Here is a 19,926-nt window from a genome sequence, read left to right as displayed (position 1 = left end):
AAACCCACGCATAAAAATGTTATAAAAATGTTAATTGCGACAAACACGAGGGAGGGAGGCAAACGCGCGACTGGGTGACAAAGCAGGCTCGTAGACACTGGGGGCAGGGGAAACTAATAATTTGTGAAAGTTGTGTTTGAAGATCTTATAAGCGCAGCTTGATCTAACCGTATTTCGTAAGGCAGTTATAGAAAAAGCTATATTTCTATCCATGCCCCCCCCCAATCCAGTTACCAGCGGCTGGGCTAGGCTTTTTCTGACAGAACACCTGACACCAAACCGTCGTATGCATAATGCAAGATATTTTGAAGCAACAGATAATGGAAACTTCAAAGTCGACAAACAAAAATTAGCTTGTCGTTCGTTTGCAATCAAAAGGAAAAGAATTTGAATCAATGAATGCATCTAGGATATCTTTTTGATTATCTACGTCTGGAAACGCATTTTCTAACATAAGATAGCTATGTTTGGTTCAATTGTTCTGTAAAATAAGAAGGACTTGATGCTTCCTGAGAGATTCTAACACATTTCTATTCAAAGTGTACCACAAGATGCTCGCTTCCAAAACGTGTTGTAACAGATTGGCTTTCACAACATATCATACCAGATTTCAAAAAGCAGGTTATTGATTTAGATTACGGAATGTTTTAATTTGATTTAATTTAATGTATCTAAAACTTATCTCTACTTCATTGTGTAGAGGTGAAGCATTTGGGTGAGTTATAGTTGCATCAGAAGCCATTAAGTATCAAAACCAGGTAAAATTGGGCTTCTTCAGCAGGATTTAGGCCATTTCAACAGGACAACAGGGCCTCCGAAGAGAGGGGGAGAGGCCGGAGGGCTATGACCCTCTCACTTTTGTCAAAAACTTTTGCTTATTTTGCTAAAAACATTTGGAATGATTGGATTATGATGCCTTCACGTGACTGGAAAATTACTGTGAAACACCCATTTCTAAAATTCAGTTTTTAGCTTTGAGATAAAGAAGAAAAAAAGAAAGAAAAATAGTTTTTTTCATCTTTTTGTTACAACTAAATAGTAAAAAAAGTGAATTTGGCGAATCGAAGCAAAATTTTTTGGGAGGGGTGGGGGGGGTTGAACTTCCTTCGCACCCCCACACCACATGGGAAATCCTTTCCTTTTCATCTAGTCCACGGGCTGAACATTAAAAACTATCTTATAAAGTCATTATACATTAGGTACAAAAAGTTTCGGCGTGAAAAACTTTCGGTTTGTCCATTTTTAAAAAATTTAGAGTTATCCAAAAGTTTGTCACGGCGAATATTTTAATAGATACAGTATCAGGAGACACGCTATACACCTATAACCAACTGGCAAAAAGTATGAACTTAAAAAAGAAAATAGATGATTTTTCTTTCCTTTTTCTATGTATTCTAGAAACTTTAACTTCGGAAGGACACTTTGTTTGAGCTTGTTTGTTTGTTTGTAAGTCAAACATTTTTATAAGAAGTTAAGAATTTGAGTCAGTCAGGTACTGAAAGTTTCTTAACACAGTCATATTCGAGCCTTCAGAGATTTTTCCAAATTTTTTAGGAGTACAATAACAATATCAAAGAATGTTTGTGAATGAAAAACCTGACGTGGTTTTGCTTTAAACATCCAAAAAACTGATCAACATTTGTCCCAAAATCTACTTGTTCGAAATTTCAAAAATATGTTCAAAAATATTTTTGCTGTAGTTTATTGTTCGAAATTTTATCCATTGAAGATTGTTGTACTTAAATCACAGAGGGGTTTGAAAGCATGGAAGTTTAGAAAATGTTACTAGTTATCTTAAACTTTCAACAAATTTAAAACCCAGGCAACACTTCAATACTAAAAAATTCTAAATTGCAAAATGGCAAGCCAAACCTTTTTGGGTTTTGAAGTTTTTCTACGAAAGACAATATTGATACAGTTTGACTTCACAAGAGTTCTTGACGTAAATGACGTAAATGATAAACTGTAAATGTTAATAGACGTAAATGTTATGACTTGCTCAGGTACAAGAGAATGCAACGAATTCACTTATTTGAATATTGCTTTTTAGCTTTGCACAATTTATTTTTATTCCATTTTAAAAAGGAGAGCCAGACTAGAACAGAAATGGAAAGTGATGAATTTTTAAACAAATTTTTTTCCTAAACCATGGAAGGGTAGGTTTAATTATTTAAACCAAAGGATAAAATAGTAGAAACTATTGCGAGTTTTATGTCGCTGACAGAAACTCCGAAAGGTGTGTTCGATTTTGATTAATCTTGTACCGGTTATAATATAAAATTTCATCTTTATTAAACTTTTCATTGCAGAGGAAATCGCGCTGTAGAGTTTTCGCTGAAAGAATAGGGATGAAAATGAATTAATGGAACGCATCTATATGAATTTTGAAAGATTAATTCGAGTATTGCTTTGAATTTCGATGATTTCGCATGCTTCAAATCTCTCCTGCCACTAAAATGTTTGCACACGGGCACTTTGTCGGAGAAATCCTTTAGAAATCTTTATTCAAAAAACTTGCTCTGTTTAATTAATATCTCAAACCTTAAAACGGGGCGTTTCAATATTTTGCTTTAAATTTTCTCGTTTGTCTCGATATGACTGCGAGATTGGACTTTATTGATGACTTTTATAGAATCTATAATAAATAGCAAGTAAAAACAAACCAAACAGAACATGACATGGCAAACTGTAACACCATGATTTAACAGAGCAGCTCTTTTTGATACCTGCTTGATAGCTTTGGACAGCAACATTCAGTTCTGGCGAGTAACTGAAAGACCGTAGGGAAATATTGCAATTTATCGTCAAGGCTTTTACCAAAAAGACTTATAGAAAAGGCAACGTTGTGAAGTTTATGTTTTATGGTACAGAGTGGATAACATCTTAAATGTCTTGGCCAAAATAAATGACGTTTTGGTTGCTTCGTCGTTTTAAAGACCATCTACTACATAGGAGCAAGACCATTGCAGGCAAATATCGATGCTATTATCTCTTTTAAGCAAAGTTTACAATTTTACGAATTTAGATAGGCCTAGGCCTATAATTCAGACATGATTTACCTTCGAACACTAATTTCGGCTACTTGAAACTGATTTTAGCCCTGAAAATGTAAAGTCTTAAGCAAAAAGAAGACTTTCAGAGGTATAAAAAGCCTAAATATTCATTTATTCAATTCATTTAAAATATATTTAAAGAGGTTGCCCTCTAGCAGTGCTGATTTTCAAAGGGCCCTCCACATATAAACATATTGATAGAATGCTTGATTTGGCTTTGGTAATGTAGAAACTAAGAGATCACAATGTCAGCGCTAATCATGGCAAGTACAATGACACATGCTCTCAACTTAGTCATTATGATTTATCAAACAGATATCACATAACTTATGTCAATTTGTTTCCTTTGATTTTCACCTAATCAAGATATCTTGTTGACAAGAAAAATGTTGTTAAGAAAGCAGGGAAGTATCACAATTCAGTAGTCTTTTGATCAGTAGTCTTTTGAATAGCTTAGTTACTTTTTAATCTGTTCGTTTGATTGAAATACCATCATTTTAAAAGGGGATATATAGGGCTCATGCTGTCCAGAAAAGAATACGCTGTGGCATTGATGATACCACTTTTCACAGAGGCGGATCCAGAGTGAGTTCCTTGGTGCACAGAACTCAGTCAGTTTTCCAACATACAGCTAAAAATAGTGTTACCTGAAACAAGTAATATTTAAATTAAAAATTGAAACCTAAAAATTCTAAGTTTTATCACAGTCTCTTCAAAATCTTAAAACTGCCAGTTTCTTCTCTGTCGTGATTTGGAAACGATTTTCCAGACACTGTGGAGGACAACAGCAGCATGCATTAGTTTAAGGAATTTTCATCACTGCACAAAACAGCGTAAATCGCCGATTTTCTGGGCCAAATAGGGTGTGGCTATGGGTGTGGCTAAGTTTTGACTGGACCTCTTTTGAGCGGAACAAAAACGTTTTACATTATTTTCAGGGACACTTTTAGTGTAATTCAGCAGCTTATACTGATAATGTATACATCTGACCAGAAAAATGCTTTGCAAAATAGTTTTAAGACACCTTTACTGACAGAAGAGATTCTACATAAATGCTAACTTTGTTTACAGATATGTAAGCATTCTATCAAGTTGCAGATAAAGTTTTGTTAGTTTATCCGCGGGATATGCTTAATGTTTGTTTATTAGGAGAGTCCTGAAATCCTACTTTTGAAATATGAATCAACGGTTTAACATTGGTAAAACAGGGGAACGGCGCCACGAAATTGAACCTGGGGGGGGGGGGCTAAGAATGGAGTTTAGTGATATATGAGGACCCACCATGGTTGAGTCCGATGCGAAAGAAAATTTTTGAAACTGGCCTTCTAGAACGGCTAATAAAAATGCATCTCCCAGACTAAAATCAAACAATTTACTATACCGTTAGATAAAACAATTCGACGATTCTCAGAAAAACATCGATTATTGATTTTTAGAAAAATTTGAGAGGGGAGGAGTAATGCGCAAAAACTCGGTTCAGAGTGCACGTCGATGTGAATAACAAAAAGCTGTTGTATTGATTGAGAGAATTTTACTTCCTGAACATAAATATGCATCTTTTTTGTCTCGAGTATTTTCAGTAGGCCAGGTTTACACATCCAAAATGTAGACATTGCAATGATATAAAAACTAGAATGTTATCTACTGAATTAATACAAATCATAGAAAAATAATAGAAATATAGCTGAACAAGATAAAAGAAAATTAAACAGTATGATATAAACAGTTTATTCTCTTGTTATTTCATACTTTGTTTTCAAAAATAAGAAAAAAGAGGGTCAAAAAATGTTTACTCTGAAAAAGGGGGGCTTTAGCCCCCAGCCCCCAAGTGGCATCGTGCCTGAGATACATAAAGATATAATTCATTTGGTTATCATAAAAAGTAGAAAATGGCCGATGAAACCTAACAACAAGCATTGATGCCTCTACTTGAAATATCGTTTCAAAAAGGGATGCGCAAACTCATACTGAGTTGGCTGAGTTTTGCCACGTCGTATTACTAGCATACGGATTTTCAAATTCAAAGGCATTATGAAGTGCGTTTGTGACTAACTGTATATGGTTTTCATTATTAACGTTGGTCTTAATTGAGCTCCACACGTAGCTTGATTCCATAATCTCAATTGATTCTCGATGATAGTTGGTATTCATTTGTCTCAGTAGTGTAATCAGTAGTATTTTGAGTATTTTAAACTGAAAAGTGAAGAAATTCATCACTGCACATTTTTCAATTCATTACTGCACATTTTTGATTCATCGCTGCAAAAATTGGTCATCACTGCACCTTAAATTAATCCTTGAACAGCTGTCTAGATGTGCTAGAACTCGGAAATAAACGTTTTGTGCCTTGGAAGTGAACGAACTGAAACAATGAATTTTTTGTGTGGAACACGGATGGAACTCAGTCAAAACAGCATCTGGAACTCCGAAATGATACCAAGTGATATGATATTTGTAAGAGAGCTGTACAATGGCCCGTAGTTGATTGACTGCCTATTGTTTTTGTTCTATTGTGGAACTGCAAAACATTGAATTCGAAATGGCGACTGCAGATGTCTTATACTCAAGACCGACCATCGCATCATTCTAGCAGATTATTAAGCGTTTGAGATAAAACCAGGAGACATCGTTAATTTTCCAGGAGTGTTAACTAACTTTGCTTTAAATTGCAGTCTTTGAAGGCACGTAAAACCTATGCTCAGACGGAACACCATATTTTGATGAATATGCTGGTATCTACTGAGGCAAAACAACAAATTGCGAGCAAAACAAAATGGAAAACCTTTGCTATGGCATCCAAAACGAGCAAAGGGTATTGAGAAAGGGAGGGGGTTGAAAATTTTACTCACAGAGGCACTGTTTTTTGTCGGAAAGAAATCTAGAATCTATATTTAGTGAGTAGATATTCCCTACTCCCCCCTCAATGGTACCAAAATGCATAAATATGAATCATAATGTTGTCTTGTGCACAATGATCAATGCATTATCTGAAAGACCCTAGCGTTGGCCTGGAACTCAGTCAGGTTTTTTGCTGGATCCGCCCCTGTTTCACTATCATTCCTTGTGGATATTCTGTTTTAATTCTATTTGCATCATTGTGTCGAAGTGGAAGTACATTTTAATTTGAAAAGAATGTTTTTAGAATTTATCTGTTTTTAGATTCTTTCAAACAGCAACTACAGCTTATGAACACACAATGTAAATGATTCATAACCACTCTCTTTCTAGTTCTTCAATCCCCCTGGAAGATGAACCTTCGGACTGTATTTGTAATCGTTGTCTTTATTCGGCATTCATGGCACATTCATTGTCAAAGTGAGTTTTCATCTTCATTTTTTAAAATACAGCACCTCCTCATGCAAAATTCATCTCAAAGCTTAAGCCTAAGGTCCCAAAGTAAATAAAATAGTCCGCTCTAATTGTTCCTTTAGATTTGTAGAAAAATGCCAAATCTGCATCCAAGGAAGTGATAAGCGGGGGTCAACCCACAGCGCTACGTAAAATTGCAAATGTACAAATGCAAATTTTCTGTGAAGCAAAATTTCCTCTGTGAATTTCGGTTTTTAAAAAATGCTCTTCATCAACTTGGATGAGATCAAAATGTTTTTATAGGACATAAATATTCTTTGGTTAAGGCTGGGCTAATCGGTTTAAAAACCTCCTAACTTATGCTTTCTGGTAATTTTACCACATTGTATGGAAAATGGCTCTTTCTGTTTCAGCTGCCCTATCTGTCCTATTCTGTTTCAGCTGCCCTATAGACAGGCTTGCTCATGTCTGCACAACATCGACACTTTAATGGTTGGAGATGCAAATGTTTCAAACCGTCTCCTTTAGTGGACAAATCTACTGTAATTGACCACCCATATCATCAATTTAGCTGCTTGTTATTCTTTAACGTAGGCAAATCTAACTTTCTGATTAAGTTGAAATGATTATTAATCTTGATTATGTCACTGTCAAATAATATGAATCGATATAATTTTGAAGGGGGGCCTTTAAAGTCAAGGCATCATCTCACACCAAAGTTTGCCACTGCACAGCTAGTACTTTTAAAATCAAGACGAAGCTTTATGCAAAAAATGTTCGTCGTTTTTTCAAATTCTTCATAATAAGATACGTGTTTTAATCTTTGTAGCACTGAATTTAAGTGCACAAGTTCCTTTTGGCTTGCTTTTTATATATTTACAACTTATGTTGTGTTTTTCTGAGCTTTAGCTTCAGATTGCTTACCTTAAGAATGCTTAAGCTAAGCCTGCATCACCGTAAAATACAGTTACATTGAAACCAAAATTCGTAGATTATGTCACTTAAGTACCCTTTGAATGAATTTGCTTGGCCGCTGCATTGGTGCAACCTATTCCCAAACAGAAGTATAAAAAGTCGAGCCTTTGTTATAAAGACAAAAAGTATGCCGCAATCAATATTCGAGGAAAGATGCAGAGTTGTTCTGATATGACCTAATTTATCATTTAATTTTTCAATTGCGGTTGTGTTTACATTAAAATCACAAAGTAAACATCTGCCACTGTTGCTATGAGGTATATTGTTTTTGACATTGGTCTGGGCTTATTAATTTCCAAACCTAAAACAGCCTTGACAGCCTGCAGGCATCTCCATACATGCAAAGGACTCCTATCATCGAGGTTTTTGTAATACACAACTTTACGAAATTAATGTATAATTGATGCCTCATTGAGCTTATTCAGGTATCTTCAGCAATTGATATTAAGTCTGGATTTAACCACGTCTCATATGGAAATGGCTATTACGACGTCTTTATGGTACTGTTGAGGATAAGAGAGCACATATCCTCAGTTTGATTGCTGGGTTTATAAATCCTGATTTCTGTTGGAAAAACTGTATCTTACCTAAAGAAACATCAATCAAATAAATGGCTAGGGTTTTGGGCTTTCTTCACTAAAGGACAAAAAATTTGACGGCTACCTTTCCAGTTTCCATCCAATTAATGCTTGTGTTTCACAGAGATCTGCCATATCTCCTCTTTTGTTCATCTTTTTAATAAATGATTTACTAGCTTCCACAGTTACAAATTTTAATTCTTTTGCTATTAATACCTTTTCGCTGTAAGGATTAGCCTTTCGTTCTCCTTACGATTCTCAATGCAATTCTCCTATCAACACCCGTTGCAAGGAAATATTTGAGTCTCACTTCTCACTGATAACCTGACAATAATGAGAAAGCGAGGCAAAGACAATCTCATTAGTGACGCAAAAGGCACATGGTTGTTATTTCACGTAAACAAAACCCTAGATTTTCTCCTGTTTCCACAAATGGTACTGAATTGGACATTTCTACGTATATTTACAAGTAGGCTTTTCAGTTTCATTCAACCTTAACAGAATTTCTCACAATTTTTCTTTTGCTGAACATTCAACCCAAAAAACTTAGAGGCTCCTCTCTAGCACATACATTCTTCTCACCATCACATCTCTTAACAATCAAGTCCAAAACTTGTCCTTCTTTGGAGTACTGCTCTCATTTTTGGGTAGTGCTTTTGACAAAATCCAATCCAAAGCCATTGGCCTCATCAGCCTGACAATCTTGTTGCATTGTTCTGTTTCAAATCTCTCAATTTCTATAGAATTTACCAGGGACATTGCTATCTGTGGATATAAGATATGGTCCCAGGTCCCCTGAGACATATACGCTATACCAGATACTCTTCCAGTGGTTACACTTTTGCAGTCTCTTTGCCAAATTAACGAACTCTGTCCCACAACTAATCCTTCTTCACAAGATATTGTCAGTATTCGAATGCCCTATCCTCTTTCTAACTCCCAGCTTCTTGTAACCTGTCTTTATTCAAATCTAAAATCAACAAGCTTGATCTCTCCTCCCTCTTTTCCAAATCCCACCCTCCTCTCCCTTTCAAGGGCTTTGTAATAGACTCCTAAGATATTCTCTTTCACCTCCACTGATGACAAAAATAAGGTGTGCCCACCTTATATTGTCATGACCAATATGTGCTGCTGTTTTCTTCTGTTAGCTATGACTTATTAATTGCTCTAACGTTTAGTGTCGTTTCACAATGTCACAAGTTTTAAGAAGGAAAAAATAAGAAAATCAGGGAAAACTAAGCCATGTTTATTTACGTTTATTGTGTTATTTATATTATTATTTCAATTTCGATGTTTCCTATCAAACATTCATTTTTAGGCCCTCTTTCATCTGTGAATGATTCTGGAGACAACACTTCTGGTACAACAAGCAGTAGCCCATACTTTTCAAGTTCATTTTCTGCTGCAGCCGATCACGCAAAAACACTATCAGAAAAGGAAACAAACTATTTCAGCAGTTCCTTTGATTTACAGAGGACAGTGAGCCCATCTGCCTCTTTAGAAAGCCCTTGTCATGAAACAACATATCTTTCAGCGACAACCAAAGGATGCTCTCCCATTAAAACTATGTTGGAGCAGAGTGTGTCTCCAACAAACACACTTCTACATAAAAAGGCCAGCATGTTAACTGATTTGCCAAAGGTATCACAATATCAAAGATCAGCAACGCCACAAAATGCTGACGTTTCTACCCAGTCAATTGCCATGACAGCGTCAAGCAGTGGAAACCAGTTTGTGTTCAGCAGAAACAAGACCAACACAGAAGAACCAAAGACACAGGAGGCATCCGTATTTGCCATTGTCTTTGGAGTTTTGGGTGCAATTCTAGTTTTTGGAATACTTGGAATGATGGTTAGAAATGTGTACGTTAAAAACAAGAACAAAGTCAAGAAGATCAAGAGACCTAAAGGTTCGAAAAAGCTTCCATGATGAATAGAATTCTGCGTACCCTCAAATAGCATCAAACAGACGGCAGCCTAAATTTACTGCTGAAGGAACAACTTACAACAGGATAGTTTGTTTGACAAATAAATCCTGTACACGGTGGATTTTTTTGAGGTAGAGGCCGAGCCTCTTTCGCATTATTTTATTTCATAGACAGGAACAGTTTCATAGATCTTAAGAAGCCGTGTTTCGTAAACTGAGAAAAATCGAAAATAATTTTAAGTTTTTGCGCTTTAAAGTCAAGTCTCGCAATGTAGAATACAATTATTTCGTTTCATATTTTTCAACACATAAGGGTAATTTATTTCTTTCTTTTAATCATTGTTTTAAATACGGAAGTTAGCACTCTATGATCTTGTTTACCACCATTTTAAACTTTAAATATCATAAAGCCAAAAAAACCCAAAGGCCAGTTGGGATCTAAAGATGTTATATGTTTAAGAGACATATTACCAATAACAGCACAGCCCATCCTCCACCCCAATAATTACGCCCCTGATTGCAGGCCATTTTTTAATTTATTGGTAGCACGATAACAAGATCAGAAAATATCAATAGGTAATACGATTTCCAGTAAACAATAAAGAGTATTGCAAACCATGATGACTTTAAACATGGTTATCGATGTTCGAAAAATCAAGCAAGGAGAAACAAGATTTCAAGCATTGTAATTCTTAAAATTCTAAATATATACATCGTTTTGACAAATTGACTATAAACATAACTTAAAGCAATACAAAGTTTTTGCGTAATTGGAGTGTTATTCTAAAAACGAACTATGAAACAAAATATACACCTAATCTTGAAATAATTGATCTCTTAAGCCCTTGTGAAGAATAGTTATTTTGGTCAATGTGAAATAACAATAAATTTGAAAAGTCTAAAAAATATAGGCAACAAACCTTTGTGATACTATAGCAGGCAAGATTGTAATAACTTAAATTACTATAATCTAGAATAGAATGCTTAGTAGAGTCGCAGAGTTTGAATAATTAACATCCTGTAACACTTCTAAATTCTAAAACAGCTACTTTATAGGCATTTAATATATAAGGAACTTGCAAACAAATAATTCACTAGATCCCATATTTGATAGTCAATTTGGCTCGCAGAGAGTTTTGTGACAACTAAGACTTTATCAATATTTTGAGAATAAAGACTTCCCCTGCAGGTAAAATGTTTAATTATTTATAATGTTAGTTGATCTACACAACGCTCTTACCAAATACTAGTATGAATTCAAATTTTTTCCCGTTTTACAAAAAAATCTTATTCACTATATTGACAGCTATTTATTGCCCCATAGGAAATAAACTATAATAGGCGTCTATAAAATGAAGAAATACCAAGTATAAGATGAAAATTATCACTATCTGTTATTGAAAAACTTTTAGTAAATCTTGTTCCATATCTCGGAATTACATAAACTACTATGTCATTAACGTCACATAACGTTAAATCTATCAATTTTTTCTTGAATAGCTTTCCAGCTGCTATCCAATCAACATTTCAGTTTCAACAATATTTGCCATGCCATGGTCTTGATATCCTCTCGAGAGTATAACCATTTGAAGGTTATCCCAATCGTTCGTCAAATACTTTTTGGTGGATGCAGATGGTGAAAGGCAGCTTGTGGAAAGCATTCTTTGCATCGATAAACAATTTCTATACCGAATTTCCCAAGTAGCTACACCACTGTTTCTCTTGCAGCAGTGAAATCTTCTAATTTATTATCAGCGATCCCTATCAGCCAACATGAATCTTTAATCTTTTCATAGTTTAAACTGTAATGTTCCTCCTCATTAATACTAATTTGAATGCTTTCTTTTTCCTCATCGGAATACGTTACTTCCAAAACTTCGTCAGTTTCATAATCTGATAGAGACGCGCCATCACAGGACGATGAAGATAACGAAGAAGTAACTGATGGCTTTCGTACTGATATCTGATTTTCTGTTCGCTCAGCTTCCATTTGTAAACTAATACCCGAATCATCAGAAAACCTAGAAACATCAGAAGACGAGGAACTGGTCGAGCTTGTACTTGATATTGAAATTTTGCGCTTGAATTTTTCGCTATAGTCTATTGGAGTAGTATCTTTGTCTTTCAAAAATGGCACTAAGAACAAGAGGCAGACACATATTGTTGAAAAACCGCCAGATAGGAAGAACGGTATTGCATATGAGCCAGTTATTTCATACAGGAATCCTGAAAACAGAAAAAGAACTAAATTAGACTTTACATAGGTTTTATTACTGATTTCAGGGGTGCAGGTTTTGCATCTAAGTAATCTAAAGACTACTATATTTTCTAAACTAGTGATGATTGAACACCTTACTACAGTGGAATCCCGATATAACGAACCATTTCAGGTTCCCTGCGGAGCTCGTTTTATCGGGATTCCACTGTACTTCATTTTTCGGTGGACATGGAGGATCTGGATAGGTTTCCTGTTTTGCTAGATGTCATATGATTAGGAGAGCGTTTCCTGACCCGAGAAGACCTGCAATTTGTTAATGTAATTGAAAAACTCTTCGACCTGTATGACACGTGGTTAATCGGATTATCCTGGCCGGATTCTTCAGTTTCGGCGGCTTTTAAGAAACAAAAGGCAACGCTGAGGACTCAGATTTGATGTTTCTGCTGCTGCGGCAAACATATATTTGTTTTTTTAATGTCATTACTTCTAACATTTTTGAATCTGTACCAGGGTGAAAGTTTGAGTCTTCTGACGTTGGTGGTGAAGATTTTGCGAGGCTGTTAGGGGATTTATATTGTTTGCCCCTAAAGTTTGATGCCAACCACTCAATTACACTAATGGAAAATCCGCTTTTCTACTTTTTTGCATTGAGTACTCAAGTTTCTTATCTTCTAATGAATATCTTGTATTTATTCCTTATGGCAAGTTTTGGACATATATCAATGGACGTGATGTATCTAGCATGAACAAGGTATATCAAATCGACAAAAGATGCATATGGTCTAAAGGGAGCGTGAATGCAATCGAGTTTAAACTATACTTTGAACTCTTTTAATAATAATTCTTAATTTTCAGTCAGTCTAGATAGCTTTTGAGTAAGGTGGTGTTGGATGGGCCGGGGTTCGTCAAGAGACTTGAAATTTTCGTATACAATTTACCGAGTCACATCAAGTCTACACCATCATCTCCTTCTATACTTTCACTTGCTAGATGTAAAACTCGTTTCACGCGGTAGACTGCTTAGATCATGACACTTACCCGCAGCTGGTGGTCCGATGAGCATAAATATTGCCATGCCAACCATTTCAAAAGAATATCCACTGTCAAGGCTGTGCTCGCCAACGATATCTTCAATCACTTTGAGGGTGAAAACTGTGGAACATGCATCGAAGAAACCATAGAGAATCGTATAAGAAAGCATCCCGCCAAAACTGGTCAGCAATGGGCAAAAAGTCGTTACCAGTCCACATATGAAAAGTGTAGCCTGAAAAAAATTAAGATATAGTTAATTGCAATCAAGACTTTTTTTGTAAAGAAACACCGGAATGCAGTAGCTATTAATCCTTGTATCAGTGACGGCATTAATTCTAAATATATCTATGAAATTAGATATTTGATAGTTGGATTAAGTCATGGAGACGAGAAATACCGGCCTCGGGGAATATGTAAACCACTATTGTGAAAAAATACTTACTTGCTAAAGGGGATTAACCTTTCTCGAGGAATGATCTATGACAGCATAGTGAGCTTGGCTATGGCCCTCCCTTTATGTGATGTGCTTAGAACTCAAAATTGCAAAATCTTTTCCAGATCACATTAACAACGAGTTACCTGGCAGCAATAGACCACGTTTATGTTGCGGTACCACATCGCAATTTGTCCAAAGACGATTTTGCCAACCGACTGTGCAAGTGCGATAGAGCTTGGTAGCAAGGTTGCTTGCATCAAAGACACACCTTGGCCCTCGGCCATGTTTATCTGAAAAATGTACAGGTTATTAGGTGTAATCCTACAAGCTTCTGTCGCTAAAAACCTTGGTTAATGTATTGAGTCTTTGAAAAACGGTTGTCACACATACTGATCTCTACATAGTTAGCAACCACGACAAGGGACATTAAGAACACAAAAATTTAAATTGCCATGCCCTGGAATTGTCCCCTTCCCTTTTATTTTTGATAAAAGATTCTCTTAGTTTGTTTGAAGAGCTCGAGGAAAGATAAAATTTTTGTTGGATTCTACTTTACTTTTAGTGATATGTCTCCAACCTAATTGCACATGCTTCAACTGGAACATCAAAGTACAACGGGTGTTTAAATTGTTTATGCTTTTCAAAAGCCAATGAATTGTAAATGCGCATGTGACCAGCTTCTTTGCTTGGAAGAGCTTATTTATCGAAGAAAATACAAAAACACAATCTTTGAAACATGAATAAACACAGGTACGGAGGAACAGCAATGATTATGTCGAGACTTTATCGAAAACTCGTTCTATCAAATTAACAAGCTTGCATTTGTAGAGATGCGATTAGAGTGGCAACTGGTACCCGTGGGCTGGTTAAAGAAGCAGCAAAGCCGCTGTTGAGTTAGGGGAATATATCTAAATGAACCGGCAACCAGCAAAAACAAAAAGATCGAGGTGCTTAAAGTTGGCCTAAACCAATATAATTATGAAGAGTTTGAAAGTAAGTGTTTGAAAAACTAGGCAAACTAATTATTAGAATTAGACGGTACTATCGAAAAGTATCCACTAGTTTCAAGGTACCATAGTGCAAACATGGTTTTTTTGCTCTCATAAGGGCCTGATCATCATTATCTAACAGTAGCTTAGCAAGAAAATTGAGCTAACTTAATTTAAATTTCTATCAATACTTCTAAAAGTTTAGAAAATTGTTTCCATAGGAGCCTCGTTTAAGGAAAACCTGCCTACCAGCCTCTTTTTCGATAAATTTGCTCTGTCCTTTAGAAAAGCCTGTATTATGGGAAAACAATTAATAAAATGATTTGTTTTAAGAAGCAATTCATAAAAATGTAGAATTGATGTTTATATTCTTACCAAATGAACAGATGGAATATAGTAACCAAATCCGTTCATCCACATAGCAATCGAGAATGCTACCAGTGCCTTGTTTTTCCATATCTTATTTGAAGACTTTGTATCGAATTTCTCTAATTTTGATTTCCTATCACATTTGCACTTCTTCTTTACCCGTGTAGAGCCAAAAGTAAGACCACATATAAAAAGAGGAACAGCCAATATGGAACACATGCGCAGTGTGATTCTTAGCCCGAAGTTTGAAATAAGTAGATCAATCATGTAACCGACAGGAAGGGCGCCAATACCATGTCCACTGAGAGCTATACCATAGGCGATTCCACGCTTGTATTTAAAAAACATGGGTATAACGAAGATCCCCGTAAAGTGAATCAATCCACAACCAACGCCATAGACTATTCCATATGTCACGAATAGAACTGAAATAGAGGTGGCAAATGATGAAACTAGAAGCCCAGTGCCAAACAAGACAGCTCCAATGCAGCACACTGCACGGTAGCCAAGGCGAGGCAGTAGCATGTTGACAAGGAACGAACTCAGGTAGCAAATGGAGAAGGCGACAGATCCGACCCAAGCTGAAAGAGAGATAGAAATAATGGTAAAGCTTGGTTGGGAAAAATAGCTTAGTTAATTTGATAAAACATTATAAGTTTTTGCTAAGGATTAGAACCTATAGCGGAAACACACAGTTGTCAAGGTAGGATTGATGCTAGGGGTTGCTAGTGTAATAGAACTGGAATCTAATCACTAATTCATGCTAAATATGCTTTTAATAATTTTCCGGTTTGTATATTTTGAAATCGCTGTTAATATCATAAGTCAGTTCATAATCTCAATACGAGTTGCACGCAACCTCTCGCTATCGTTCTTTATCTACTCAAACCCCATTACACTAGAAGAGGGGGGATAAGTGCCAATCCTACGAGCTTTATCAGATTGAAATCATCTCTGCATATACCTGAAACGCAAATATCTGAATTGGCCTTCGCTTTCTCTCATGTTATTTACTCACAACTCAACTCATGCTTTATTTCATCTTTCCTGACAAGCTTTAACATTGCTTGATGTCCTATTTTTGTATTTATTTGGTACCTCTTAATGGTCGCCATAATTATACATTCTCAAAACATTAGAACTGTTCGAAGTTTTAATCATAAAAACGCAGGTATTGCAAAAAACCGGTTTTTTAAAACTTTCAGGATTTTTTAAAAAAAAAATTTAGAGCTGTACATTATTCTGGGGACTACCGTGTTGAAGAATTTTTTCTTACTTCTTAAAAGCCTAAACAAAATGCACCTGATACGCAATTATATGTAGACACTGAAGTTATGCATGTTTCATTTCCATGCCTATGGAAGGACTGCAGATCATATTACAGAGTTAGGGGGCTTCGTCGTTTTTGGAGGCTAAACATTATATAAAAAAGAAGAAGGCAATTGTTTCTATGGTTTTAAGTACAATTTGGAAAGTGTTGGAGGGGAGGCTAAGGCCCTCCTCAGTCCCCTTCTGCCCCCCCCTCATTAGTAACTGCACAACAAGTTGAGAATTTAGTTGGCTGTCTGTGTTGTTTGAACATACCGCTGTAAAATTTAAAGTCAAAACTTGTAACATGATTTACTTTTAGCTCTAGATTTTTAATATTCTTTGATTTAAGAGTTTAACACTTCTTTGCGTATGCGTGACTAGAAAAACGTTCATGAAGTTTCGTAAACACTAAATCTCCTTACCATCAAATGTCTTTTTTCCCAAAAGGTATTTGTTTAATTTGAGCATTACCTTTGTTTGTTTCATTTATGAAACTTTGTTTGTTTTTTTCTAACTTGTTTGTTTTTGTATATCTTTTTGCAACAATTTTCTTGACTTTCTTTTGCATTGAGTAAAAATTTTAGAACTGCACGGAATTTTGTTTATAAGTGCACAGAAGGCTTCTTGAACTGCACATTTTGTGTAGAGCTGCATGTTGAAAAAGCCCTGAGATCTTTCGACAAACAAAAGCTGCTTGCCGGCTAACGGAAAATGAGAGCACAAATCTAGGAAAAGCCTGATGAACCAAGGTTATCACACATAGCAGGGCAGGACTAAGCATCTAAGACGGCTTTTTCTAAAATATTCACGTTATCAAACAGAAATAATCGTGTTTGCCATCCTTGTGGGGGTCAAGAGCTTTCAAGAAGAGATAATTGGTTGCTGCAGCTGGTTTTAAGAGCGACAATCTCCGTACCCTAGGTACCACAGCCGCAAAAATTCAACGGCAGGAAAAAAATGAGAGCTGCGAAGGCGAAAAAGAGAGAAGAGGGGAAAAGAACATTTTTCCTACCACTGCATTTTTGCGGCTCTAGTACCCAGGGAACCATCTCCGTAACCTCAAAGACTAGTCTGAAGGGGATTCCACAAGCCGAACCTTGTACTTTCGATTCGGTCTGCCTTTTGTCATGAATAGACCACGAACCAACTAGCCCAGGACAAGATCCTAAAGCGATCGGCTGGCAGCTCAAAAACATTGTAGGATTCATAGCCAAAATCAAACAAGAAAACTAAGAACGATTGATTTAATAAAACTGTGATTTGAAAAGACATCGTATCGCCCGAAATTATGGAAATAAAAAAGAGGTAGTTCAAGGAAATATGAAAACTCTAGCTTTGGATTCGTGCGTTCATCGTTTATCAAACGACTTGGGGAGGCAATGATTTATCATTTGGAGGCAGATGTTTTTGCTTAGGACGGCATTATATCAAGCCTTGCTTTAACGCAGCTCAGCGCATTTCTTACATTTGATATTCAAATTAAACTCATAGTTTTATCAACTTCGAGGTGAAGCTACGGCGAACGAGACTATATATTCTAACCAAAAATAGCCAGTAGGCCATCAAAATGGTTAATCGAAATCTTAAAGTTTTTAAATCGATGAAAATTAAGTCAACAGAGAAGTGTTTAGGTCATTAAGATGTCTAAGAAACTATGAATTCAAAATCGAAATTCAGGCCAAAATTCTTCCAGCTGTCTTAGTTTATAAAAACGTCTTCTGAGCTTAAAATTAATCAAACAAGCTTAATCATCGTTTGAGAAAAGCTATCAAAATGAAATCTACATAGCTCTGCTCATAATGAAATCTACATAGTTCTGCTCATATTCCTTGGTTGAAATTGAACGAGGTAACTATACCTGCTGAACTTTCAGAAGCGTTGAACTCTTCGATCAGTGCTACGAACAAGGTACCAAACGACGTGTAGAGACCCATAACTATAAATTCTATGAAAAATAATGCTGCACAGACGACCCAAGAATACCAGCTATCCATCTTGCGCTCGGGAGTAGAACCCTCCATCTTGTCTTCTTGTCGTCTGCTTTCCACGCCAGTCGTTGAAAAAATTTCCACTTAGACTTTTTAGACCTAGGTCCGTATTAGCCCAAATCTCTTTGTTTCTATCAGCCAATCAGCGTTAATTTCCTGTAAATCATGGACAAAAAAGGCTAGCATAGTCACCGGTTTTCGATTCTGATTGGCTGAAGATAAAGTTCAATGAAACAGGTGATAGACCTTCTATTGTTTGATAGACCAAATACAGTCAACGCTCAAATCACGAGACTAGCAGATTTGACCTAGGTAACAGGACATCGATATTGCATGATGCTCAGGGGAAAACCAAAGACGACCAGGTGCCTTAAAACAGAAATGGCGTCTCCTCTGAAAGAAGGGAAGTACAAGAAATGTTCATCGGTTCATGTCAGATCACCTAATTTGTTATTCTATCGCTTTCCCGGCCTGATCTTTAACCAAAATTTCAGTTGTTTGTTTTCGTTGGGATAAGAAGGAATATTGCGACAATTGATTTTGAATTTAAAGTACATCTTTTTGAGTGAAATAGGGATTTAGGCCCTTGTCATTAATCATTAACAACAGGAATTAACGAAATGTTGTGTTCCACGGTATCAAACTGAATAATGATAAAACCATGCCAATTGATGCCTTAAATATTTTACTTTCCTTTACATGCTTACATGCTTTAAATCTAAGTTAATTCTATGAAATAGCAGCTTTGGTTGGTCTAGAACCTTTACAAGCAACAAATTTCACACCTCGAGAACAGGTAGGCATCAGGTAAGTGAACGAGAACAAACAGATAGAGCTCACTTTTACAAGGTAAGGGACGCGTAAGGGCTTGGTGAATGAAACTAGGTATTCAAGACATCGAAGTATATAAGCCACCAGAACCTCTTCTAGTGGTATTGTTTTTGTCATATTATCCACCTACACCTGCCTTTGGCCATGAAAACGCTAAACATGGCAGGTCTATAGAGGCATTGATGTAGATTCATCTTAAAATGTTCCTTTTATCGAAGGAAATCCTTCTGGCTGAAACGATCAAATAACCTGCATTTTAAGCTGTTTTTCTTTTGAAAACATTTGCCTAACCAAATGGCTACCATATTACATAATGCAAATGTTTGTTTGTTTTTGTTAGTTGCGCTGGTAACGGCTCAATAGTGTCATTATTAGTATTATTCTCCTGTTCCTTTTATTTTGGTTCTTGTTGTCTTCCCTTGCACGTAAAAATTAGCATGTTATCGTTCTTTTGAATGATTGATGATAATCGTTTTTAGCCATCCATCTTTCTATTTCAGGGCCTACGACGAATGGGGTAGGCATGGCCTCCCCTCACTTGTTTGCAAAACAATAGGGCTTTTTTCAAAATATTTGGTTATGATTGTTTAATTTCCCTTGTCCTTCCCATATTAAAGCATCGGAGCCTATTTCATTAAACTCGCTTCTTTGTTTCCTGATTGAAATGAACAAGATTGAAAGCAGCTTTTGAAATAGCAAGGGGGCTCTTGCACAAAATGTTGCTAAAAACAATGAAAAAGTAGAAATTGATTTATCTTTTGGATTAACCCTTAATCGAAAGCAAGGTCATGTCAAAATATCATAAAATTCTGCCTGCTAACATTGATCTAACCGAAAGATAAGTGTTCGCATAAAATCGTCAATTTCATTTACGAAAAAATGGGGCATTTTTTGCATTGATACCGATGCTT

The 19,926-nt window shown here is 36.1% G+C and overlaps 2 protein-coding genes across 3 annotated transcripts; one reads left to right on the top strand and one right to left on the bottom strand.

Annotated features, from left to right (window-relative positions):
- Nucleotides 1–66: 66 nt before the first annotated feature.
- On the top strand, nucleotides 67–10,327 carry LOC135696818 (uncharacterized). 2 transcript variants are annotated; one of them, XM_065216339.2, is made up of 3 exons: nucleotides 67–2,236; nucleotides 6,282–6,368; nucleotides 9,234–10,327. In XM_065216339.2, the coding sequence occupies exons 1-3, from the start codon at nucleotides 2,212–2,214 to the stop codon at nucleotides 9,842–9,844; spliced, it is 723 nt and encodes a 240-aa protein (XP_065072411.2). In that variant the 5' UTR covers nucleotides 67–2,211; the 3' UTR covers nucleotides 9,845–10,327. The 2 variants fall into 2 exon arrangements, with proteins under 2 accessions (XP_065072411.2, XP_065072410.2); XM_065216338.2 differs by lacking the exon at nucleotides 67–2,236 and adding an exon at nucleotides 2,291–2,969.
- Nucleotides 10,328–10,509: 182 nt separating this feature from the next.
- LOC135696817 (monocarboxylate transporter 10) lies at nucleotides 10,510–18,278 on the bottom strand. The gene is made up of 5 exons (XM_065216337.2): nucleotides 18,055–18,278; nucleotides 14,892–15,466; nucleotides 13,671–13,817; nucleotides 13,098–13,323; nucleotides 10,510–12,067 (listed from the first exon to the last, which is right to left on the bottom strand). Exons 1-5 carry the CDS (start codon nucleotides 18,215–18,217, stop codon nucleotides 11,547–11,549), a joined length of 1,632 nt encoding a protein of 543 aa, XP_065072409.2. The 5' UTR covers nucleotides 18,218–18,278; the 3' UTR covers nucleotides 10,510–11,546.
- Nucleotides 18,279–19,926: the final 1,648 nt, after the last annotated feature.

The sequence above is a fragment of the Rhopilema esculentum genome, chromosome 18, assembly GCF_057945365.1.
Source record: "Rhopilema esculentum isolate cy_ngs chromosome 18, ASM5794536v1, whole genome shotgun sequence".
Classification (NCBI taxonomy): domain Eukaryota; kingdom Metazoa; phylum Cnidaria; class Scyphozoa; order Rhizostomeae; family Rhizostomatidae; genus Rhopilema; species Rhopilema esculentum.
This window is presented reverse-complemented; position numbering and strand designations above follow the sequence as displayed.